The 23,423-nt window shown below is 43.9% G+C and overlaps 2 protein-coding genes across 3 annotated transcripts; one reads left to right on the top strand and one right to left on the bottom strand.

Annotated features, from left to right (window-relative positions):
- The first annotated feature begins 219 nt into the window (after window positions 1-219).
- Window positions 220-7,864, top strand: LOC112267798. The gene is made up of 13 exons (XM_024445928.2): window positions 220-345; window positions 555-586; window positions 863-920; window positions 1,025-1,157; window positions 1,436-1,580; window positions 1,685-1,805; window positions 2,665-2,752; window positions 5,769-5,880; window positions 6,027-6,132; window positions 6,212-6,290; window positions 6,504-6,573; window positions 6,685-6,799; window positions 7,199-7,864. Coding segments are annotated over exons 1-13 (1,119 nt in total). The 5' UTR covers window positions 220-344; the 3' UTR covers window positions 7,258-7,864.
- An 84-nt stretch (window positions 7,865-7,948) lies between these two features.
- On the bottom strand, window positions 7,949-23,318 carry LOC112267800 (SCY1-like protein 2). 2 transcript variants are annotated; one of them, XM_042297874.1, is made up of 19 exons: window positions 23,163-23,318; window positions 20,844-21,045; window positions 20,475-20,632; window positions 18,683-18,827; window positions 17,621-17,770; window positions 17,288-17,509; window positions 16,917-17,033; window positions 16,465-16,590; window positions 16,034-16,210; window positions 15,815-15,826; window positions 15,512-15,634; window positions 15,210-15,323; window positions 14,940-15,072; window positions 14,419-14,537; window positions 14,231-14,331; window positions 11,877-11,949; window positions 11,600-11,689; window positions 11,116-11,235; window positions 7,949-10,977 (listed from the first exon to the last, which is right to left on the bottom strand). In XM_042297874.1, exons 2-19 carry the CDS (start codon window positions 21,018-21,020, stop codon window positions 10,363-10,365), a joined length of 2,772 nt encoding a protein of 923 aa, XP_042153808.1. In that variant the 5' UTR covers window positions 21,021-21,045; window positions 23,163-23,318; the 3' UTR covers window positions 7,949-10,362. The 2 variants fall into 2 exon arrangements, with proteins under 2 accessions (XP_042153808.1, XP_042153809.1); XM_042297875.1 differs by lacking the exon at window positions 15,815-15,826.
- Window positions 23,319-23,423: the final 105 nt, after the last annotated feature.

The raw sequence follows: 23,423 nt of genomic DNA on the forward strand, positions 1-23,423 counted from the left end.
AGCTTAAACTGCCGTATTGTTACTGTACACAATGAATAAAGACAAAAAACAGTATGTTTCCATGAAATAAGGTTTTGATTAAAAACTGGAATAAAATCTGAAATGTTTGAATACTTTTATTTTGTGTTCTGGTAGTTTCCATGATTGTTCTTGGTTCTACTAACTCTGCGTTTCACCAACCCTTTGTTCATCTTTATTAATCTTTCTCCAATCTGAAAGGTTATGTTTTATGCGAAACAGCCGCGCCCGTCATGCCCAAGAAATGAAAGTGAAAGCAATACAAAATAAAGTCTTGACTGACGTGTAAAGACGAATGAAATTTCCATTCTATATTATCAACTAAAAGTAAGACGCTTTTTTTTAATATACAACCATTTGACTATTATATTTATATTTAAATAACTTGCCTTTCAAATAACTTTTCTATACATGATTTAATACGCATTTAATATTTTGGGAGGTTTTTTGTACTAAAGCAAGCAAGTCGGCTCGTCATTGCCTAGATTATTTTTAACTTTGTTATAATGATTACGTTTAATATCTGTTATTTACAGTGTCATTACGTGGGTTTGGCAATAGTTATCTGGTAAGTTTACGAGCATTTACAGGTCAATATTTCTCAGTTGCATTATTGTTTGCATAGGCTATTGTCAATAACACACCAACAAAACATTTTATTGTCAAATGGCTAATGTTGATGTCACAGCTGACTACTTGAGCAATAAATCTGCCATAGCAGAAAATCAAGTATTTAACAATGAATAAGAGCCCATAGACCTGCCGGTATATCATTCTGTAGATGTACATTAGTTATAGGAAATAGTTTCATACTTGTTTATTACCGGTCTAATCCTTGTTGAAGGAAAATGAGGAGGAGGAAGAGAACTATGAGCAGAGCACTTCTAGTCAGTCTGCCTCGGGTAAGTTAAAGGGAAAGAACTACAGAAACTGACCTTAGATCAGTGCAAAGGGGGCAACTTCAACAGATGATGCACAATTGCTATAGCTATTTTTATTTTGACAGCCAGGGGGAGCCACTTTGAGTGGCAGCTGTATGAAGGACAGAAATGGCTTAGTATTGGCAATGACCATGTGATCGAGACCCACTACTGCCAGCCTGGGGCCAAAGGAATGAACATCTACCCATCACACATGGGGTCAGTGTACAGTAGACGTTTAGTAGCAATTTCTATTATACAAGTTGCATCCCAATAGTCTTGAATAGTGTTCATTCCTTGTCTCCTTTCCTTGACAGATAATATTGGTTCTAGGAGGTGAACAGGAGAGGAAGCATTTTTAGAGAATTAAGACTCAAACCTAGGATCTGATTATGTATTTGTTATATGTTATACAATAGTTCAGTAACCTAAGTTCTGACTGTTTTTGAACAAACAGGTGGATTGTGTATGTAGCCTTTCTGCTCTGTGTATTCTAGGCAGGTCTATATAGATTTTGATCAGATTGAGGCTCAAAATGCTGCCATGGGTGTACGGCGACTCACGTTCCTACCTCAGGGTCAAAATGAAGACATCGGGTGGTATTTCAAAGACAATCTGATATGGCGTGAATACGGTTCTTTGGTGAGTGAATCTGAAAGTTCCCAAATGGTCCTATAATACAACGTTTTAAATTGGAATTAAATAAAAACTCTCTCTCTTTCTGCCCCCCCCTCTCCCGACCCCAGGGTCCAGGTCAGGGCTCGTCCTCAGTCAGTAGTGGTGATGTGGAACGACAGTACATCCTCAGACCTCAGGGGACCTTCCACTTCACTGTGGGGAGGAACAGCTACACCTTAGACTTCACAGGTAGACTCCACACAGGGCCGTATTCATTAGGTCATGCTGTAGCAAAACGTTTCGAAACGTGCAGCAGAAAAACAACAAAACAAGTGTTTCTTATTGTAAAATCATATAATCCCTCCCAATTATAGACTGTTTTACCCCTCATTCCACCACATACAGTGTGATGTGACACAGAAAGTAGCCAGTAGCATAAAGAGGGAACACCGGGGTTGAGATCTGGCACTTGGGGTTTGATTCAATCCATAGCGTGGAAGATCTGTGCTCAGCACAATTGACATTTAAAGGCAATGTTACCACGTTTGCGGAGACTGCATTCACGTAAACGCTGCATATGTTGGCTCAATTGTAAATTACCTTTAAATGTCAACTGCGCTACAAGGCAGGTCTTCTGCACTATGGATTGAATTGATCAGTTACTACATCACTTTTTGAACTTAATGATATGTACCTATTGACTCTTGAAGAATATAACTTATAAATGCCTTATGAGCTTAGTTCAACTGTCATAACCTATCAGAACCCAAAATACAAGCTTGTTTTACTCCAGCGTTTGTAAATGTACACAAACATTTATTAGCCTCAAAACATGGTTAAAACTATACTTTTGATATCATGGATGGTCAGTCCTTGGAATCATATCTCTATGACTTTGAGATTGGTTACATTTCCCCAGCTTCCTCCCTTCCCTTTTTACCAAAACCGGGGCATGGAGAACGATTTGTTTTTGTTTCAACTGCTGATTGCCGCTTTAAGCTTCTTTTTCGTTGTTGTAGAGCAATTGACAACACTTTGCATATCCTGTTAGACAGCATTTTCCCGTACAATACACAGGTTTCTCTTAGCATATGTATGTCTTCTTCAGCTATGACACAGACCAATTCAGCCACCCGGGTACAGAGAAACGTCCGGCGGCGTCCAAAGTTCAACTCCGTCGTCTCAGGGAATGGCAGGTATGAGGTTTCATCCACAGCCTTATTCCATTTAGACCCCTGGCCTCTTCCCCTAGGATAGGGCCTATGGTGAACAGCAGGTATTTTGGCCCCTAGCCTCTTCAAATCAAAGTTTATTTGTCACGTGCACCGAATACAACAGGTACAACAACACCTTACAGTGAACTGCTTACTTACAGGCTCTAACCAATAGTGAGGAAAAAAAGGTGTGTGTGTGTAGGTAAGTAAAGAAATAAAACAACAGTAAAAATACATTATAAAATAAGAGTAGCAAGGCTATATACAGACACCGGTTAGTCAGGTTTATTGAGGTAGTATGTACATGTAGGTAATGGTTAAAGTGACTATGCATATACTGTATGATGAACAGAGATTAGCAGTAGTGTAAAAGGAGGGGTTGGCTGGAGGTGGGACACAATGCAGATAGCCCAGTTAGCCAATGTGAGGGAGCACTATTTGGTCAGGCCAATTGAGGTAGTATGTACATGGATGTATGGTTAACGTGACTATGCTTATAAGATAAACAGAGAGTACCAGCAGCGTAAAAGAGGAGTTGGGGGGGGGGGACGACACAATGCAAATAGTCCGGGTAACCATTGGTTACATGTTCAGAAGTCTTATGGCTTGGGGGTAAAAACTGTTGAGAAACCTTTTTGTCCTAGACTTGGCACTCCGGTACCGCTTGCCATGCGGTAGTAGAGAGAACAGTCTATGACTGGGGTGGCTGGGGTATTTGACCATTTCTGGGCCTTCCTCTGACACCACCTGGTGTAGAGGTCCTGGATGGCAGGCAGCTTAGCCCCAGTGATGTACTGGGCCGTACGCACTACCCTCTGAAGTGCCTTGCGGTCAGAGGCCGAGCAATTGCCGAACCAGGCAGTGATGCACCCGGTTAGGATGCTCTCAATGTTGCAGCTGTAGAACCTTTTGAGGATCTCAGGACCCATGCCAAATCTTTTTAGTTTCTTGAGGGGGAATAGGCTTTGTCGTGCCCTCTTCACGACTGTCTTGGTGTGTTTGGACCATTATAGTTTGTTGTTGATGTGGACGCCAAGGAATTTGAAGCTCTCAACCTGCTCCACTACAGCCCCGTCGATGAGAATGGGGACGTGCTCGGTGCTCCTTTTACTGTAGTCCACAATCATCTCCTTAGTCTTGTGTATGTTGAGGGATAGGTTGCTATTCTGGCACCACCCGGCCAGGTCTCTGACCTCCTCCCTATAGGCTGTCTCGTCGTTGTCGGTGATCAGGCCTACCACTGTTGTGTCGTCAGCAAACTTAATGATGGTCTTGGACTCGTACCTGGCCATGCATTCGTGGGTGAACAGGGAGTACAGGAGGGGACTGAGCACGCACGCCTGGGGAGCTCCAGTGTTGAGGATCAGTGTGGCAGATGTGTTGCTACCTACCCTCACCACCCGGGGGCGACCCGTCAGGAAGTCCAGGATCCAGTTGCAGAGGGAGGTGTTTAGTCCCAGGTTCATTAGCTTAGTGATGAGCTTTGAGGGTACTATGATGTTGAACACTGAGCTGTAGTCAATGAATAGCATTCTCACATATGTGTTCCTTTTGTCCAGGTGGGAAAGGTCAGTGTGGAGTGCAATAGAGATTGCATCATCTGTGGATCTGTTTGGGCGGTATGCAAATTGGAGTGGGTCTAGGGTTTCTGAGATAATGGTGTTGATGTAAGCCATTACCAGCATTTCAAGGCTACAGACGTGAGTGCTACGGGTCGGTAGTCATTTAGGCAGGTTGCCTTTTGCGTTCTTGGGCACAGGAACTATGGTGGTCTGCTTGAAGCATGTTGGTATTACAGACTCAATCAGGGACATGTTGAAAATGTCAGTGAAGACACCTGCCAGTTGGTCAGCACATGCCCGGAGCACACATCCTGGTAATCCGTCTGGCCCCGCAGCCTTGTGTATGTTGACCTGTTTAAACATCTTACTCACGTCGGCTACAGAGAGCATGATCACACAGTCGTCCGGAACAGCTGATGCTCTCATGCATGCCTCAGTGTTGCTTGCCTCGAAGCGTGATTTAGCTCATCTGGTAGGCTCATGTCACTGGGTAGCTCGCGGCTGTGCTTCCCTTTGTAATCTGTAATAGTTTGCAAGCCCTGCCACATCCGACGAGCGTCGGAGCCGGTGTAGTATGATTCAGTCTTAGCCCAGCATTGACGCTTTGCCTGTTTCATGGTTCGTCACAGGGCATAGCGGGATTTCTTATAAGCTTCCGGGTTAGAGTCCTGCACCTTGAAAGCGGCAGCTCTACCCTTTAGCTCAGTGCGAATGTTGCCTGTAACAGCAGGTATTTTGGCCCCTAGCCTCTTCCCCTAGGGCCTACAAGGAACAGCAGGTATTTTGGCCCCTAGCCCTTCCCCTAGGACCTACAGTGAACATTAGGTATTTTGGCCCCTAGCCTCTTCCCCTAGGACCTACGGTGAAGAGCATTTATTATGCTGCCTCATCTATATACACCGTTAGGCGCCTGCCTCATTAATTTAACCTGTGTGATGGGTGTGTTGCCAAAGTTATTTGAATGGGTAAGTTCCAGGTCAACTTCACTGCATGCGTTGTATTGCATCATCGACTGAGCACTCAGGCAGCTGTATTATATGATGTGTTTAGCTGATTATTTAAACCCATCCAGGCGTTGTGAGATCTGGCCGCCGTCTGCAATGTAGTCAGCCTGGTGCGCAGCCTTTCTGTATACAAACTGGCCTATAGGAATCTTGTAGGTGTTATTCAATAGAAATATTCATCAAATCTATACAGAAAAAGTTACAAACACCAAAACAAAATAGCCACAACATAATAATAGCATTAAATATACATTATTTATAACAAAAAATTCCAGCTTCTCTCTAGTGTGATTGGTTTCCCCTTTGACCTCAACTCAGTGTCAAGATAACATTACATACTTTCCTGACATATGCAAGTGTGATCATCTGTAGTTTCACACCTAGTTTCTTGTCACAGCAACACTAAAGTGTAAATTCACTATTTCTTTGCAGCGTATCCATTGCCCAATCAGCCCCCACCGTAATTGCCTCACCACCTCCCTCTGCTGGCTACACCTGGGAATTCATGGGTGAGGAGGGAGTGTGGATAGAATACCAGACTCCAGTGAGTGGGACATTATTTTATTCCTTGAATCCTTGCAAATAGCACACTACATGACATATTGTATATGGTATATGCCCTCATTAAGGTGAGAAAGGGGGAGGGAGACAGTCATGGTATAGCAGCACATAATATGTGGCTATTTCCAGAGTTGCTCATTGGGGAGTGCTGAGATTGAGAGACGCTACCAGAAGAACCCTAAGGGACAGATACGCTTCAAAGCTGGGAGATATTCCTACACCCTCGACTTCTCAGGTCCGACTGACTTAAATACTGGTGTACCATAACGTGACCTGTCTAGGAACACTCCTGAACTGTTCTGTGTCTCTTCCAGGCATGTGTCAGACCAACATTCGCATCGGGACCAAAAGAATTGTGAGGAGAACTCAATGTGAAGCGCAACAAACAAGCAGGTATGGACAATACAGGCTGGGAACCTAGAGCAAGGAGTTTTACTAACCAAAGTCTAGGTTAGGGCCAAGAGTTTTTCCTGGTCTGCTCATGTAGTCAGGAAGATGTCCTGGCCACCAGTCAAGGCCTTTCTGACCTGCTAGAGAGAACCCATGTGTAACAACTGTACAATGTGACAAATAATGAAAAACGATGTCTAATTCCTGTCCTCTCAGTGGAGGATTGGGTTTACGGTCCCGTTGGCAGTTTCAAGACGTGGACGGAAGCTGGAAAGACTTTGCCAAAGTAAGATGAACCGTTTTACTGCTCTCTCTCATCAGACTCCATAAGAGTAGTCTTCATATTACTACATTAAAAACACATGACCAAGCAGCGTGTGCTGACTTAATCCTGTAGAGGAGCGACACCTGCAGTGTATCCAGCCAGGACATTGAAGCCCAGTACCAGCAGAACCCAAATGGAACTATGAACTTCACTACCAGGAGATTCAGCTATCAACTGGACTTCTCAGGTAAATATGTCATCTTCTCAGAACAAGTGCCTATAGCAGGGGGAATTCATGGCACTTGTCAAACTTCAGTTAGGCACTTGTCAAACTCATTCCCTAGAGGGCCTAGTGTCAGCTGGTTTTTCCTTGTAATTAAGACCTAAACTACCAGGTGAGGGGAGTTCCTTTCTAATCAATGACTTTCATTTATCAGTCAAGTATAAGGGAGGATCGAAAACCCGCCGAAACTCGGCCCTCCGTGGAATGAGTTTGACAAGTGCCTAACGGGTAAAGGATAGCGGTTGGTTGAAGGTTGAGGAATAGTTTAATTGATTTGATGAATCCAAACTCCAAGCCAAGCATTTCCTGTGTTGGAGAACATTATTGTCATGACCTAACAGTTGTTTGATTTGTCTTTCGCAGCCCTGACCCAAAGAAACCTGTCCACTCAGACCACCCGATCTGTTCGACGCCTGAACTAATCACTGCCCACGACACTGTCCTGTCAGGGGCGAAGTGCAATACCCTGGCAGTGGAGGCTGGTGGGAAGAGCTATAGGAGGACAGGCTCATTGTAATGGCTGGAATGGAATAAATGGAGAGGTATCAAACACACACGGAAACGTTTCACTCCGTTTCTTTCATTCCATTCCAGCCATTACAATGAGCCCGTCCTATAGCTCCTCCCACCAGCCTCCACTGTACCCTGGGTGCATCTCAATTGTCTAAAGTGGCTTCCTCCCAACTCCATTTCTTCATGTGCACAGTGAAGACAAGTCACTGTCCGGTATTGAGATGGAACCCCTTCCATTCCACTTCCTCCTAAAAATTAAATTTGTTTACATATGTATTCATGGATTTCCTGTTATTTTTTCAACATTGTGCATATACTTAAAAACCAATACTGTTATTAGAAAAGTAGCTTCTGACAATCTGCACAATACTTTTTATTTTTTATTTTTTTTTAAATGTGATCTGTAAAAAGAACCCTCTCACTGCCAATGGTACAAAAGGAACAAGCCTTTTGAGCATGTTCTAGCATGTACATTTTCTCATTGTCTTTAGTTTGAATAAAGGTGATTTTCAAGTATCTACTGATTGAGGCCATCTTATTCCAGAACTCAAAGTTACTCTTCAAATCTCTGGCTCCAGACTCAAATACACAGACATCATAGAGAATATTAGATTGTGTATTTTCATATATATGTACAGATTTTCATTGAACCACCTCAGACAACACCACACAATATATAGTTCATAGAGGCCACACGACACATATGACAGCAGTAGGATACAAAGGATCAGAACTCTTGTAGAAGAATAGGTTTTCTTTTTTTGTCCTCGCGTCCAAATGCACGAGTCACGATGACAGGAAATGCAATCCAGTTCTCGCCCTCAAACAGGCTTCCGTCGTCATAGTTACAATCACGTGAACATTGCGGCTACCTTTCGTGAAAGATGGACATCAGAGAGGTCTTTGCCCAATCAGACCTCCATCACTTGTGTCCAATAGAAAGAGGTTTACAACCCAGAAGGACCACCTTTTTGTTATACATGAGCCCATGACATTATCATTGTGCCAGCTCAGTGCCAGCTCACCTCGTCACGGTTTACAGTAGGCATACATTTATTTTTTTAAATCCAACAAAGACCTGTGAATATAAGTTAGTATGTGTTCAGTTAACTAACAAAACCCACATCCCAAACAGCATTCAGTGAGGATTCACACAAGGGGGTTGGTCTCAGAAGTCTACAATAGCATCCTTTTCTCATCTCCTTCCTTCACCTGCACTAGTCTGCAACAGGTGGATAGGTAAGATGACACTCTCCTGTCCCATTTGGCCCATAGGGCTTTCACCTATCCTGGGTTTTCAGATCAGTGCAGATGAAGGAGAAACGCAAAGGGGGCGAAGAAAGGAGACTACTTTTGACTATTAAAATGCAGCTACCGACTTAGTTCCACCGCCAAGGATTATTACTGCAAACAGCGCTCCTCTAAGGCCTCTCAAATCATCATCACAAGAGCACAACAACCCAAGGGCCCCTTTAAGAGCTCTCCCATTTTAAATAGATTTATTTATCTACAATTTAGGACAGGTCCCCTTTAACAAAAAAGTGCTCAACTCATAATATACGTATATATATAAAAACTGCATTTGATATGTCCAACGATTAACTTAAAATGCACAGATTGCTTGCTTTGTTGAAAGCAGCCTGGTTTGATGCATGGAATAAAATAATTAATGACTAAATTCACCACATTTCAACAGGATCACAATCGGTGGTGGTGTCCCAGCTTGGTCAGGTCAGTAACATGATGGAAGGGAACCCATTGATGAAGTCAGAGGGGGTATTACAAAACAGGAACACACAGGGCTAAAGTCACCAGACACCGGGCAAACTAACTCAATGAATTAGGATTGTGCTGACATTTCAATATGCACATGTGTATACTACTTCACATTCATTCACAATTCCCAGTATATATCGACCAATCACTCCCTTACAGCAAACCATTCAGTACATATGCAGGTGAGTTACTAGAATGAGGAAGGTAGCCGTGTGTAACAGTCACCCTCACAGCACGCACAGGCTTGTGTGTGGATAACAATCCCTAACCAGACTGACTGACTAAACACAATCAACCCCTCCCTTTTCAAACTGGTCGTTGAATTGGATTTTGTCTCAGAAAATACCCTTTTTTTTTTAGGTCAGATGTTAGAAACTGCAGAATTGCTAGTAACATTTCACCGCACCCACTGTAACATCTGCTAAGCTGTGTACGCAACCAATAAGCTTTGATTAGATTTTGACTTCCATCCAGTTTCATTTCGATTCATCTATATTGTAAGAATCTTGACACTTATGACATCACTGTTGAATCCTTATCCATCATCTCATTCTAGGCAGAGAACAGAAAGCATGGGTACTAAAAATCCCAAAATAGAGTGGGGTGTTACTGCGGAGACCGTTTCCATGGAGACTTGGCCTTTCCGCCCGTGCGGTTTAGCCGGCGATTCTACAGCTCTTCTGGATTGTCGTCCACAAAGCAACAGGACCCCACTAAAAAGAACCACGTTGATATGATATAGCAGGCTGCTGAGGTGGCAGCATGAATAACATGTGTTAGCGCTGGACTAAAAGGGAATGGACTGAGAAAGACTGGTCTCCATGCCACTGCTCATCCTAGCACATAGAACAGGGATTATGGAGAAGAGATGCATTCTAGAATAAACCTTTCACCCCAAAGTGTCTCAGGTAAGAAACGATATGAAACCCCCACAAACATTACTGAGAGCAGAACACAACGCAAGTGTCTTTTCCCCTCTCTCTCTCTAGTCAAGACGGTTTGGAATCCGCGTGCAGATTGAAAAGCTGAGTGTTCAGTCCGATGGGAGCTTAGAAGAACCACACTGCAACCCAAACCACAGAAGATTAAAATACAAATAGCAACAAATATCAAGTGGATTTCATCATCATTTTCACAGTCGATCCAAAAAGTGGATTTGTCTTTCTTCTTGTTTGCAGTTCAAAAGTCCACCTCCCCTTTCATCAGTCTGTCGTCATTAAAAGAGGGGAAAGTTGTTTTCAGCCAAATAGGTCTTTCAGGTCGTTGTTGACGGACGAACTGTGTCTGAGCCCACCACCCGCGTTCATTACGGGAGCGGCCGTGGGCTGAGAGAAGTTCTGCGGGCTGAAGAAAGGGTTGGCCTGCATCCCGAACCCGCTGGTCACCCCTCCCATGGCTAAAGGCGCGCCCTGCATCGGGGCAGTCTGACTGGGCTGGGCTGAACCAAACTGATTATGCCAGGGGGTGGCGGTGGTCCCAGGGGTGAGCTTGGGAGGAGCCATTTGGTTGAGGCTGACTTTGGGCTTGTTGGAAGTGAATAAGGAGTCCAGGGCAGACATGTCAGGGGTGTTGGTACTCCCTTGGTTGTGGGTCAGGGCGCCAAAGTTAGGGGTGCTGGTGGTGGTGGCCATCCCTCCGTAGAGGCCGGGGCCGGGGGGCCGCATGCCCTGCCCACCTGTCTGGAAACTCATGGTTGGGTTGTAGCCGTTGCTGGCCATGGAGCCCATGGGTGTGGTGGAGGGGTAGGCTGAGATGGTGCTGCCCTGGATGAGGCCTGGTCTGGGGGAAGAGGTGAGGGACAGGCTGCCCAGGGATGTCATATTGTTCAGCAGGCAGCTGGTCAGGTCCTTGGCCTGCCAAACACATCAGGTCAAATCAGCTTATCATCTCAATGTCAAATAGGTGGCAGGTTTGAAGTGGAAACTAAAGCAGATTACATCACTCTAAACATCAAACTAATAAATTATACAGATATATTGTAATTGTTCTACCTGGGTAGAAGGAGTAGCTGGTTTGATACTCTGGGGGGCTAGTGCTGGCTGGTTTCTTAGTTTGGCTACCTGTTCCTGCTCCTTGGCTAACCGCTGCTTCTCCTCCAGAGTCAGAGACATCTATAGAGAGAGAGGAGAGGGACAGAGAGGAGGAGAGGAGAGAAAGAGAGAAGAGAGGAGAGAGAGAAGAGAGAGAAGAGAGAGAGAGAAGAGAGAAGAGAGGAGAGAAGAGAGAGAAGAGAGAGGGACGGGGGGGAAGGGAGAAAGAACAGAAAACCTTAATAATAACCCCTTATCCCTGAAATATACACTAGCAGCTATACAAGGTTAGATAGATAAGATGGGTTTGGTAACGTTCAATCACAAGAAGAGAGTCCAACAGAACATGCACCACCCAAGCTAATTTAACAGGAACGTTAACAGACTTCCACTGCGATACGTTTGCTCCGGTCTGTGCCTACTGAATAAGATGCAGAGTACGTACTCTGTTGAGTTGGGGAGCTGATGCAGAGTTTCCGTTCGCTTTCCCATTAACCCCTGCACTCCCAGAACTCCCTCCAAAGACATCATCAATCTGGAAAAAGACAATGGTTTCAATAAGCCCTAACACTAACCCATGCCAACATGCATCTTTATGATACATTTGGCCTTTTAAGTGGATGAAATCACATACATCAAGTCTTCATGAAATCAATCCTTCATGCATTTGCCTCATCTGGGCAATCGCCTCTCCCCTCGTTGTCAAGGAAATGACCTCTCACCTGGTTGCCAGGGCTGGGGGTGCGCTTCATCTCTTCCGATTGGTTGGTCTGACTAGTATTAATATTCATACTCCTGAGGACAGACAGAATAGCTCAAACTAATTCATTCAGCCGAATTTGTCTCGCACAAACATAACGCAACCCTCGTCTTTCTAATCAGAGTGTGAACATTAACTTGCATCACATCTTTCCTGAGTCATTGTTGACTAATAAAAGGACAAGTAGGAAGATAGTAAATACAGAAAGAACAGAAGTCTAAAACATTATATAGTGTGTAGAGCCCTGTGAGTGTGCATGGGGAATAAAATACAAATGTCTGACCATCTCTATGCACACTCACAGGGCTCTACACACTAGGCACACAGACACTCCAACACACAAACCTATACATATCTACCTCTATCGATCCAGTATCCCTACTGGAACTGACCCTGTATATAGTTAGTAACCTTACCCCTATATATACAGTGGGGCAAAAAAAAGTATTTAGTCAGCCACCAGTTGTGCAAGTTCTCCCACTTAAAAAGATGAGAGAGGCCTGTAATTTTCATCATAGGTACACTTCAACTATGACAGACAAAATGAGAAAAAAAAAAAATCCAGAAAATCACATTGTAGAATTTTTAATTAATTAATTTGCAAATTATGGTGGAAAATAAGTATTTGGTCAATAACAAAAGTTTCTCAATACTTTGTTATATAGCCTTTGTTGGCAATGACAGAGGTCAAACGTTTTCTGTAAGTCTACACAAGGCTTTCACACACTGTTGCTGGTATTTGGCCCATTCCTCCATGCAGATCTCCTCTAGAGCAGTGATGTTTTGGGGATGTTGCTGGGCAACATGGACTTTCAACTCCCTCCAAAGATTTTCTATGGGGTTGAGATCTGGAGACTGGCTAGGCCACTCCAGGACCTTGAAATGCTTCTTACAAAGCCACTCCTTCATTGCCCGGGCGGTGTGTTTGGGATCATTGTCATGCTGAAAGACCCAGCCACATTTCATCTTCAATGCCCTTGCTGGGGAAAGAGGTTTTCACTCAAAATCTCACGATACATGGCCCCATTCATTCTTTCCTTTACACGGGTCAGTAGTCCCTTTGCAGAAAAACAGCCCCAAAGCATGATGTTTCCACCCCCATGCTTCACAGTAGGTATGGTGTTCTTTGGATGCAACTCAGCATTCTTTGTCCTCCAAACACGACGAGTTGAGGTTTTACCAAAAAGTTATATTTTGGTTTCATCTGACCATATGACATTCTCCAAATCTTCTTCTGGATCATCCAAATGCTCTCTAGCATACTTCAGACACGGGCCTGGACATGTACTGGCTTAAGCAGGGGGACACGTCTGGCACTGCAGGATTAGAGTCCCTGGCGGCATAGTGTGTTACTGATGGTAGGCTTTGTTACTTTGCTCCCAACTCTCTGCAGGTCATTCACTAGGTCCCCCCGTGTGGTTCTGGGATTTTTGCTCACCGTTCTTGTGATCATTTTGACCCCACGGGGTGAGATCTTGCGTGGAGCCCCAGATCGAGGGAGATTATCAGTGGTCTTGTATGTCTTCCATTTCCTAATAATTGCTCCCACAGTTGATTTCTTCAAACCAAGCTGCTTACCTATTGCAGATTCAGTCTTCCCAGCCTGGTGCAGGTCTACAATTTTGTTTCTGGTGTCCTTTGACAGCTCTTTGGTCTTGGCCATAGTGGAGTTTGGAGTGTGACTGTTTGAGGTTGTGGACAGATGTCTTTTATACTGATAACAAGTTCAAACAGGTGCCATTAATACAGGTAAACGAGTGGAGGACAGAGGAGCCTCGTAAAGAAGAAGTTACAGGTCTGTGAGAGCCAGAAATCTTGCTTGTTTGTAGGTGACCAAATACTAATTTTCCACCATAATTTGCAAATAAATTCATTAAAAATCCTACAATGTGATTTTCTGGATTTTTTCTTCTCATTTTGTCTGTCATAGTTGAAGTGTACCTATGATGAATTACAGTCTCTCTCTCATCTTTTTAAGTGGGAGAACTTGCACAATTGGTGGCTGACTAAATACTTTTTTGCCCCACTGTATCTACCGCCATCAGTCCAGTATCCCTACTGGAACTGACCCTGTATATAGTATGCATACTTACTTTATCATGTAGTTGTTATTTTTTAAATCTCATGCGTTTTTGTTCTAACTGGTTATTTTTAGTAAAACATTGCTTAGGATTCATCAACATTAATTTTTAGTAAAACATTGTTATTGATTAGTGCATTGTTGGGGTTAGAGCTGCAAGAAAGACATCTCACTGTACTGGTGCACCTGACATTACAACGTCAGAGGAAGACAGGAGGAAGTGATTTGACTGATACCTCTGTTGTTCCTGCATGCTGTGTAGCTGCTCCAGTTTGGTCTTGTGCTCCGCCTCCATACGAGTCAGCATGTCTTTGATCACAGCCATGAAGGAGTTAAACTGAAACACACAGAGAGAGGGTGGAAATCAACCTCTGTGTATGTGTGTGTGTGTGTGTGTGTGTGTGTGTGTGTGTGTGTGACCTACCTGGTTGAGATTGAGATTGTTGTCTATACTGAGCGAGACTAGATGAGGCAGACTCTTGGCGGCTAGGTGCTCTTTGGGGATGCCCAGTTTCTTATGGGAGAAGGTACACTTGTAGATCCCTATTGGAGGAAACAACCATTCCACAACAGATCAGAACCACAACAATCAACAGCAATACTGTTAAAGCGATAGATCATGTTTTTAAGTGTTTTCCTATTTCAAATTTGTCATTTCATCCTAGGTGAGTTGTTGACTCATTTCATCCTAGGTGAGTTGTTGACTCATTTCATCCTAGGTGAGTTGTTGACTCATTTCATCCTAGGTGAGTTGTTGACTCATTTCATCCTAGGTGAGTTGATGACTCATTTCATCCTAGGTGAGTTGATTAATTTTATCCTAGGAGATTCTAAAATGAGATAGAACTCAACAGTACTAATAATTTTTCTGTTGAGATTTTCTTGGTTTGCTTTTTTTCAAACAATCCCTAGGACTATCATCTAGATTCTTAGACGTTCCGTTACCTAGAACCCCCATGAGTACGGCTGGTTCTCTGGAGGGGATCTGTTGCAGGAAGGGAAGGATCTCGTCAATGACATACCATTTGTCCAGGTACTCCAGAATCTTCCCCAGGCACACCAGGGAGTTCACCCTCACCTACACACACAGGTCAAACATACGCACACACAATCAGAATATTTCTGTCACCTGTCAATCAATGGTCAGTCAAAAACAACCAAGTGCATTTGATCAACAGAGAGAGAGACAGAGTCAAATGAACGCGAGAGACTGACTGCAAGTGAGGAGGTCTGTAGACAGGCAGACTTGATGCGGGGGATGAGTGCGTTCTTCATGGAGGGATACTCAATCAGGTTGGCGAAGGTAGGGATTATGTTCAAACACAGCTCCTGGGGGGGGGAGGCACACAAATATATGGCACAGCATTGCTGATGACTTAATGGCAGGGGTTTCCATAGAATCACATAGAGCCTAGAACTCTCAAATGGACATTGGGATCATAGCAAAGCCTAAATATTGTCTGTCTTGGTCAGGCGTATTATAGGATCTCTATAGGATCTCTGCCTGTCCGTGGTACCTGTATCTGGATGGAGGGGGCCTCCAGGGCTCTGTAGACCATGGGCAGAACGCTGTTCTTAATGTCCTCCGGTGGGGTCTTGGTCAGCAGCAGGTCCATCTTTTGCAGGAAGATCAGCAGGATCTGAGAGACACAGAGGGTTAAACGCGGTTCATCCAGGCTTAATGATGGGAGAGCGACAGAAAAAGAGAGAGATGGGTAACTACCAGTGAAATGAAACTAGGAATAAAGTGAGCTCTTTAAGCATTAGAGTGTCTCACACACACACAGTCTTAGCAACTACGCTTAGCAAAGACCACTCACCATATTGCTTGCCTGAAGGCGTGGAAAGGAGAAGAGAGAAACAGTATGATATATACAGCCCTGTCACCAGATAAATCATATAGCATCCTCTAGTCTTATCTAACCATGCCATCCCTGTAACACACATCAAGAAAACAAAGAAGGTAGGCCTAAAAACTGGGTATGGGGATACACTGTATGTGTGTGTCCTTTGCATACTGAGTGTGTGTGTGTGTGTACCTGGACAGGCTCCTGCTGCTTGAACACAGGGCTGAGGTCCGGCAGGATGAGTCTGACGTACTCGTCCTTGGTACACTCCTCTGCGATCAGCAGCACGTTGGGCAGGACGAACGGCACCATGTCTGGGTTCACAAACTCTGAGGTGAGGGCTGGGAGGATACGATACACCACCACTCTCTGGGGTGGAGAGGAAGAGACAGGACGCAAAGAGGCTAGGAATAGTGGCTTTAATCAGAATCATTTTTATTAAGTCACCTTTGAGCACATGTTTGCAAAATGGCCAATCCCAATTTGACTGGATTATAGAAGACCACGTTCCAAACTACCCATCCACTGAGCATGAAGCATTCTACTGTAGGAATGTACAACTAGGACACTAAAATGACCTGTAAGAGCAACACACACTCACCACACACACAGTGAACACTAACCTTGGGTAGCTTGGGCAAGACCTTGGGCAGGTTTTTGTAGAACTGGGACTTCTGCAGGTTGTCCCTCTGGAAGAGGGAGTCAAAGTAGGCCAGCGTCACCGCCCCCACGTCATCAAAGAAGGGGATCTGAAGCACCCAGACACAGAGAAGGGATTATTCAACTCAACCTGGGTGGTAATGGCATAAAGCAGGATCAATGACTTCATCTTGCTTCAATTCTCTGAAATCACTTTTTAGGAAGACGATCTTGAAAACAGGCATTCAACCAATATTCAACCGACGACACATATTCAAGTTTAGCTTTATTGATGAATCATAAAATCTAAAAGAAAATCAAAATCTATTTATCAGTTAGCTGACTTGGTGAGCGTGTTTTAATATGTAAAAGTCTTGTGTATCCTGTTGTATTAGTGACATAAGTTCATAGTTGGTGACACGGGGGATGATCTGACCTTGGTCATCTGGTCAGCGTCAGGCCGGACATTAGGCGTGACACTCAGCAGCATCTTGACGTGCTCCCTCACCTCCTCAGGAATCTTATTCAACATGGTGGGGCTCAGTCTGCTGAGCTATAGACAGACAGACAGGGGGGGAAGAGAAAAGAAATCTACTCATTCAAAAAGTGTGGAATCAATGAAGCAGTGTACTTGGGCATTAATATCTCTGTCCTTTTCTCCCCAGAATGCTAAATAAGACGTGATGCATTCTGACTAAAGGTCTACTGTCTGAATGAGGTCCTTGGGTGCTGTGCTATTTTTTTTACTAGCAATCAGGTGGACTTGTTCTGGCCATCAAGCCTTCATCTCACTCCCCGCCCCCTCACCTGGTCCAGCTGTCGGCTGAAGCTCTTGAAGATGTCGTGCTTGTTGACCTGGAACACCGGCTTGCCCTCGTTGAAGACGGCGTGCATCACCACGCCCAGCGAGTACATGTCCGAGGCGGCGTCGCAGCTCACCGACAGGATGTACTCGGGGGCCAGATACTCTGGGTTGGGCAGGCAGAGCGGCGGCAGGTTGGGCTCCCACTCCTTACAGGAATACTTGGGCTGGGGGAAGGAGGGAGGGAGGTGGAGACAGGTATGTAAGGATATATACAGATACACACAGAGGAAGAGATACATACAGGTGCACACAGGCAGATGCGCCGAGCGTCTCACCTCGGCATCGGAGGGGTTGATGGAGGAGATGCTGAAGTCAAAGCCCATGATCTTCCAGGCTCCGCTCTTGTTGAGGATGACGTTCTCCAGACACAGGTTCCCATGGACCATCTTCACCCCGCTGTGTAGGAATGACAAGCCCTCCGAGATCTGAGGGAGATGTGAAGGAGGGGGAGAGAGAGGGAGGGAGAAGAGAGAGAGAGATGAGAGTAGTCAGAGGGAGAGGAAAAAGATAAGGAAAAGAGGCATGAAGCAGATAAAGACAGGAGAGGTAAGACAGTGAGCAGAAAGACAATCTGTGATATTAACTAAAGACTTGGGGATCAGTGAAGTACAGTCTGATTACTTCCTCTCATCTCACGTGTCCCAGGCATTTTAGAAGACGTACAAAAAAAAAACATTCACGCCATAACACACAAATTCAAGCTGTACTTGACAGAGGTTTTTTCCAACCCAGAACCATCATGTAGCGTTGACATTTCACAGCATTCCTCCTCAATCTGCAGCTCAAACAATAAAGCTCACTCCCAAATTACCACTCCCAAATTACCACTCCCAAATTACCACTCCCAAATTCCTAGACAGAGCTATCAATGCAAGAACTGACCATCCATTATATCAACATTATAATTTTAACCATGTTTAAAACCTAGTGTTTGTTTACAATAACAAACAAATTAGTAAAACAAGCTTTGGGTTCTGATGGGGTACGACAGTTGAACAAAGCTCATAAGGCATTTATAAGTTATATTCTTCAAGAATCAATGGGTACATATAATTGATTTATACATTGTTGTTGTTTTTTTAATGTATGTAGCAATCACAGATTGCACCTTTAAATAGCTGTGTGACTTAGCAGGGCAGTACAATCTAATCAATTATCCCCAAAAATATGCCTGGGACACAATTTAATAAACAGAAAGCGAGGTGTGGTTAGTTCAATTGGGTTTGAAACATACATCTGCCAAGCAATATACATAGCAACAAGACGTGTGCGTGTGTGTTCATTTCAGACTACATGTGTGTATGTGCACAATTGCATGTGTGTGTATTGGGTCTCACCTGCAACAGGCCATACTTGGTCTCCACGTCGTACAGCTTGTAGTCCTTGATGTCTGTGGGCACGGGGCTGGGCAGGTTGTCCCACTGACCCAGCACATTGGACAGACTGGCAAACACTGGCTCTGTACAGAACGCCAGGCAGTCCCTGAAGGAGGGAGGGAGAGAGGAAACAACAGTGTCAATTATTACAAACAAACAACGATGAAGAAAGAAGGAGTGTGTTAAAAATGACAGAAAAGAGGAACAGTAAGATACAGAACAAAAGAAACAGGAGATGGTGAACTAGAGGAAGGATTGAGTAATAAAAAGGTAGAGAAAGAGTGAGAGAGAAAGAGAGCGAAGGAAAGAAAGGTAGTGTGTGAGAGAGAGAGGTAACGTGAGAGAGAGAGCGAGTGTGAGAGATATCAATTAGGATCTGGCTAAAAATACATGAATCAGTTATAGAACCCATTGCCCTTTATGGTTGTGAGATCTGGGGTCCGCTCACAAGCCAAGAATTCACAAAATGGGACAAACACTAAATTTAGACTCTGCATGCAGAATTCTGAAAAAATATCCTCTGTGTACAATGTAAAACACCAAATAATGCATGCAGAACAGAATTAGGCCAATTCCCTCTACTTATCAAAATCCAGAAAAGAGCCGTTCAATTCTACAACCACCTAAAAGGAAGCGATTCCTAAACCTTCCATAAAAAAAAGCAGTCATCTTCAGAGAGATGAACCTGGAGAAGAGTCCCCTAAGCAAGCTGGTCCTGGGGCTCTGTTCATAAACACAAACAGACCCCACAGAGCCCCAGGACAGCAACACAATTAGACCCAAACAAATCATGAGAAAACAAAGAGAATTACTTGAACTAGAATGCTATTTGTCCCTAAACAGAGAGTACACAGTGGCAGAATACCACACACGTAAGGGAAGCTTTGACTATGTACAGACTCAGTTAGCATTCCTATAAAGCCCCTTGAATTGAAATAGAGTGAGAGCGAGAGTGAGAGAGAGACTGAGTGGTTACCTCTTGTTCCACTTCCTCTGGCAGGTGTATGAATTATTCAGTACCAAGTCTGTAGAGCTAGGCCCAAAACTTTTCATCACATCTTGCTGCATGTGTGTATGTGTCATCTGTCGTGTGTATTTATCCATTTTTTGCATGGGTGTGTATGCATGACTTCCTTGTGTGTATGCATGACGTGTGTGTGTGTGTTACACGTGTGTGTCTGTGCGTAAAGGCTCCTAGCAGAACTCGGCTAGGCGAAGTGAACAACTGTGCTCACATACTCCCTTAAAATACCCTCACTTGAAAAACTAGAAAAAAAAGTGGCAATATTACTGTTAGTCCCTCTTGAGACACCGTAGCAGCTAGTACACATCCTTAAAATAGTCTGAATTAATCTAAGATAACTCAAGAGGTCTGTAATTATAATTTTGACATTTTTGCAGAGGAGGTCTTAGTCTCACAATTTTACATCTAACCAAGATGTTTGGAGGAGTATTTCTCAAGTGGAAAGAATTTGCATGAAAACGATTAGTCTGTCGTTGAATGACTACAAACACTTAATTGAAGAATGACTACAAACACTTAATTGAAGAATCCCTACTGTTGACCAATCACAGACGAAGGGGCGTAAACTTCAGCTACCAAACTTGGAGAAGCCTCAAGAAAAAAATGGGGTGCTCGAATAGCAGCAAAATATCCTGCAGAACACCAAAACAAACAAAAATGTCACAAAATGTAGTCAGAATATACACGCAAACTGTTTGGACTGGGAAGCAGATGGTAAGTTTAACCCACCTCGACTCCTCCAGTGGGTGCTGGACAGTGAGCAGACGAGGATGACGCAGTCTGGTGAGCTGCTGCACACCTCTCTTCAGAGACTCAATGATCTGGTCCTTGTCAAACTTCTGATACTTCTCCACCATCTTTTTATCAAGCACAAACACAGCCACCTCCTGGAAGAACAAACAATAAGACAGGAATTACCATCTGTATCAGGACAACCACTGAGTTTGTCAGTTGGAGATGGTAAAATGAATCCCATCTATCCTTTGAACAAATTGTGGAAAACAAATGTGTAAGTTCTCAGGCTGCCCAAGGACTGGGTTGGAAGACATTGTTCTAGTTAAGTATAGAACAGTCCATGAAGCCCCCAGGCAGCCTCACCTGTTTGGTTGACTTCTTGGTTCCGTTGTAGATCCTCCAGCACATGCCGGGCCCGCCGCTGGCAATATGGCGGCCCACCTCAAATTCCCGCGTCACCGGGTTGCCCATGACGGCGCTGGTCATGTCGGCCGTCACCTTGGTGACAGTGCTTTTGAGCTTGTTCAGCATGGACTCCATGGTGACTCAGCCTGACCTTTGACCCCTGGGGGGGAAGAGAGACAGAGGTCACAGAGGGTACAACTATATGGTATTCTGAAAAAAAGGCTGAACACACACACACACACACACACACCCCCTTTCGTATGGAGAAAAAACCTAGACTATTAGCAACACACATTGGCAGCTTGCCACCGAGAACAAAATCACAAAATGTTGCACATTAAAGTGTCCTGTGATGGCTGAAGACAGAGCGTGTACCACACACACAGTACTACAGAGTACACACAGTGGGCAAGTGTGATTACACAAACACAAATCCCAACAAATCTCCTAAATCAGTGACTTAGAAGTGGGAGAGACAGATCCGAACAGGAGTCAATATCTCTGTATTATTAGTATGCATTGTCTGCACTCGCGTCTGACAAATCCCGACAAGTGCTGTCCAAACCCCGGCACGACAACAATAGAATCAGAGTGAATTAACACATTCAGACATAATATTCTATTAGCATATCAAGCAGTGGGCCCTACATTTCAAATGGCACTCTATTCCCCATTTAGTGCACTAGAACCTGGACAAAAGTAGTGCACTATATAGGGCATAGGGTGCCATTTGGGACGCATACTGGAGATGTGGATTCGCACGCCAAACAGACTAGTGAGGAAGCCATTGACCCCATGTTTAATTATAAACCTTATTGAGTCACTGTCTGAAGCCTCTATCTGCCCTGTCGGTCTCCTGCAGGCAGGGTATAACATCATTGCTCTCCTCAACACCTGGGCTTGGTGCTGATGTTGTTGCCATCAGCCATAATTGAGTCAGTGGACACTGCTGGACGTGGACTGAGCCAAGGGCTTTAATCTTGAGCAGGGAGAAAACCAACCGGCCCGTAAAACCCATTACTTAATCAGCCTCTTCCCCACTGTGTGTGTGACTACCTTTCTGTCTCTCATTACTGCCTAATCCATCATGTCCCAAACACTGTGGATCACACACTAGAAAAAAGCATTGATTCACACATCGGTCACCATAACAATGAACTGAAAATTCTGTCCCAAACTAAATGTGTGGACTAGGGCTACACCACTGCTTATAACTAACTAGAAGTTAAATATAACTACAAGAAATGTAAGACGTATCAAATAAATTATATCCAGCTCAGGGCTCCAGCTATGCATTTTGTTTTCTAACTTGCTAAGTGGCTAGATGTCAAGATCAAGCTGCTTGGTTACAGAAGAGACATCTTGAATCAAGATTGATGTTGCCTAAAAAGTATCAAAGTCTACATCTGTCTGCTGTGATAAGATTTACACAATATCATTCCTGAATGCAATCGTGTCATTTCAATAAAGTGTATTTCAATTTCCAGAATCTCGCCTTACTGTGCTATTGAGATCTTCACATTGATGACAGATATTGAAATTGAGCTGAATGAATATATGAATTAGACCAAAATAAGTCTGCAAGCTTGGAGACCTAGCTACTGTATATCTTAAGCAAAATGCTAGACAATGTTTGAATATGATATATCCAAAGTATCTGTCTCTCTGGAAATTGTATAAGTTAGGCTACATTTAACACTCCACTTCAATATTGACCTTGTGATCATAAAATTGTTATCAATTTAGCTACTTGTTACAGTTGGTTGCATTTATTTCCCCCTGGATATGTGAATGTGCCAACGACATCGACTTTACCCGTCACCTCATTGTCTGTGTAACTAATTAAGTAGCCAGATCACGTGAAACGTGTAGGGTGGCTGAAGCTGAACAAACATAAGCAGTTAGTTAACGTTAGCTGGCTTCTATGATAGGCTATCCATACCAGTGCGTCTGCCGACGGCCAGTTCAGCAATTGCGGAAGGAACGCACAGTGACAGGGTTAGAGCTTGCAACACCATGTAGCTAGTTACGATTAGCTTCCTGCTAGCTAACGTATTGGCGAAACCAATACCTGTCCTGTTTGTTTAACCGGTTTTTGTTAATGTGGCTACCCAGTTAGCTAGCCGCATAACCTGACATGGATAGATAGCTAGTTATCTATCGCATAGCAGTAGGCTAGGTAGGAAGCTAGTTAAAGAGAGACGTCACTTTTGACGTTTGTTGAAATGCCGTGTTGTGTTGCGTTTCTGGGTCTGAATCTGACTATATCATGCTTACCTGTGTCAAGAAGGGAATGTCAGTGGTTTTATGATTCCAAGTACTATTTAAATTGAAAAACAGCTGTCAGTGATGGCTGTAGTACACAGCCTCCATCTCTTCCAGTCCAAATTTCTGGTTGACTTCTTTGCTAAGCTGGCTTGCATTTACTGTTAACGTCACTTCCGGCTACTCAGATAAGTGCCCTTTCTGTTAATTTAGGAGCACTTTTCTCATGATTATACCCTTCTATATAGTGTTTGAATATTTCATGCATATCTA

This window comes from Oncorhynchus tshawytscha, linkage group LG15, assembly GCF_018296145.1.
Source record: "Oncorhynchus tshawytscha isolate Ot180627B linkage group LG15, Otsh_v2.0, whole genome shotgun sequence".
Classification (NCBI taxonomy): Eukaryota; Metazoa; Chordata; class Actinopteri; order Salmoniformes; family Salmonidae; genus Oncorhynchus; species Oncorhynchus tshawytscha.

What these genes read in the sequence shown, in the direction of transcription:
- LOC112267798 (XM_024445928.2), top strand. An exon ending in TTCTAGTCAGTCTGCCTCGG is followed by an intron (nt 921 to 1,024) that starts GTAAGTTAAAGG and finishes TTATTTTGACAG; the next exon opens with CCAGGGGGAGCCACTTTGAG. An exon ending in CTACACCTTAGACTTCACAG is followed by an intron (nt 1,806 to 2,664) that starts GTAGACTCCACA and finishes TGTCTTCTTCAG; the next exon opens with CTATGACACAGACCAATTCA.
- LOC112267800 (XM_042297874.1), bottom strand. Translation starts at nt 21,020, where the DNA reads ATGGAGTCCATGCTGAACAAGCTCAAAAGCACTGTCACCAAGGTGACG. An exon ending in ACGCTGACCAGATGACCAAG is followed by an intron (nt 16,591 to 16,916) that starts GTCAGATCATCC and finishes TGGGTGCTTCAG; the next exon opens with ATCCCCTTCTTTGATGACGT. An exon ending in CAGCTACTCCTTCTACCCAG is followed by an intron (nt 10,978 to 11,115) that starts GTAGAACAATTA and finishes TGTGTTTGGCAG; the next exon opens with GCCAAGGACCTGACCAGCTG.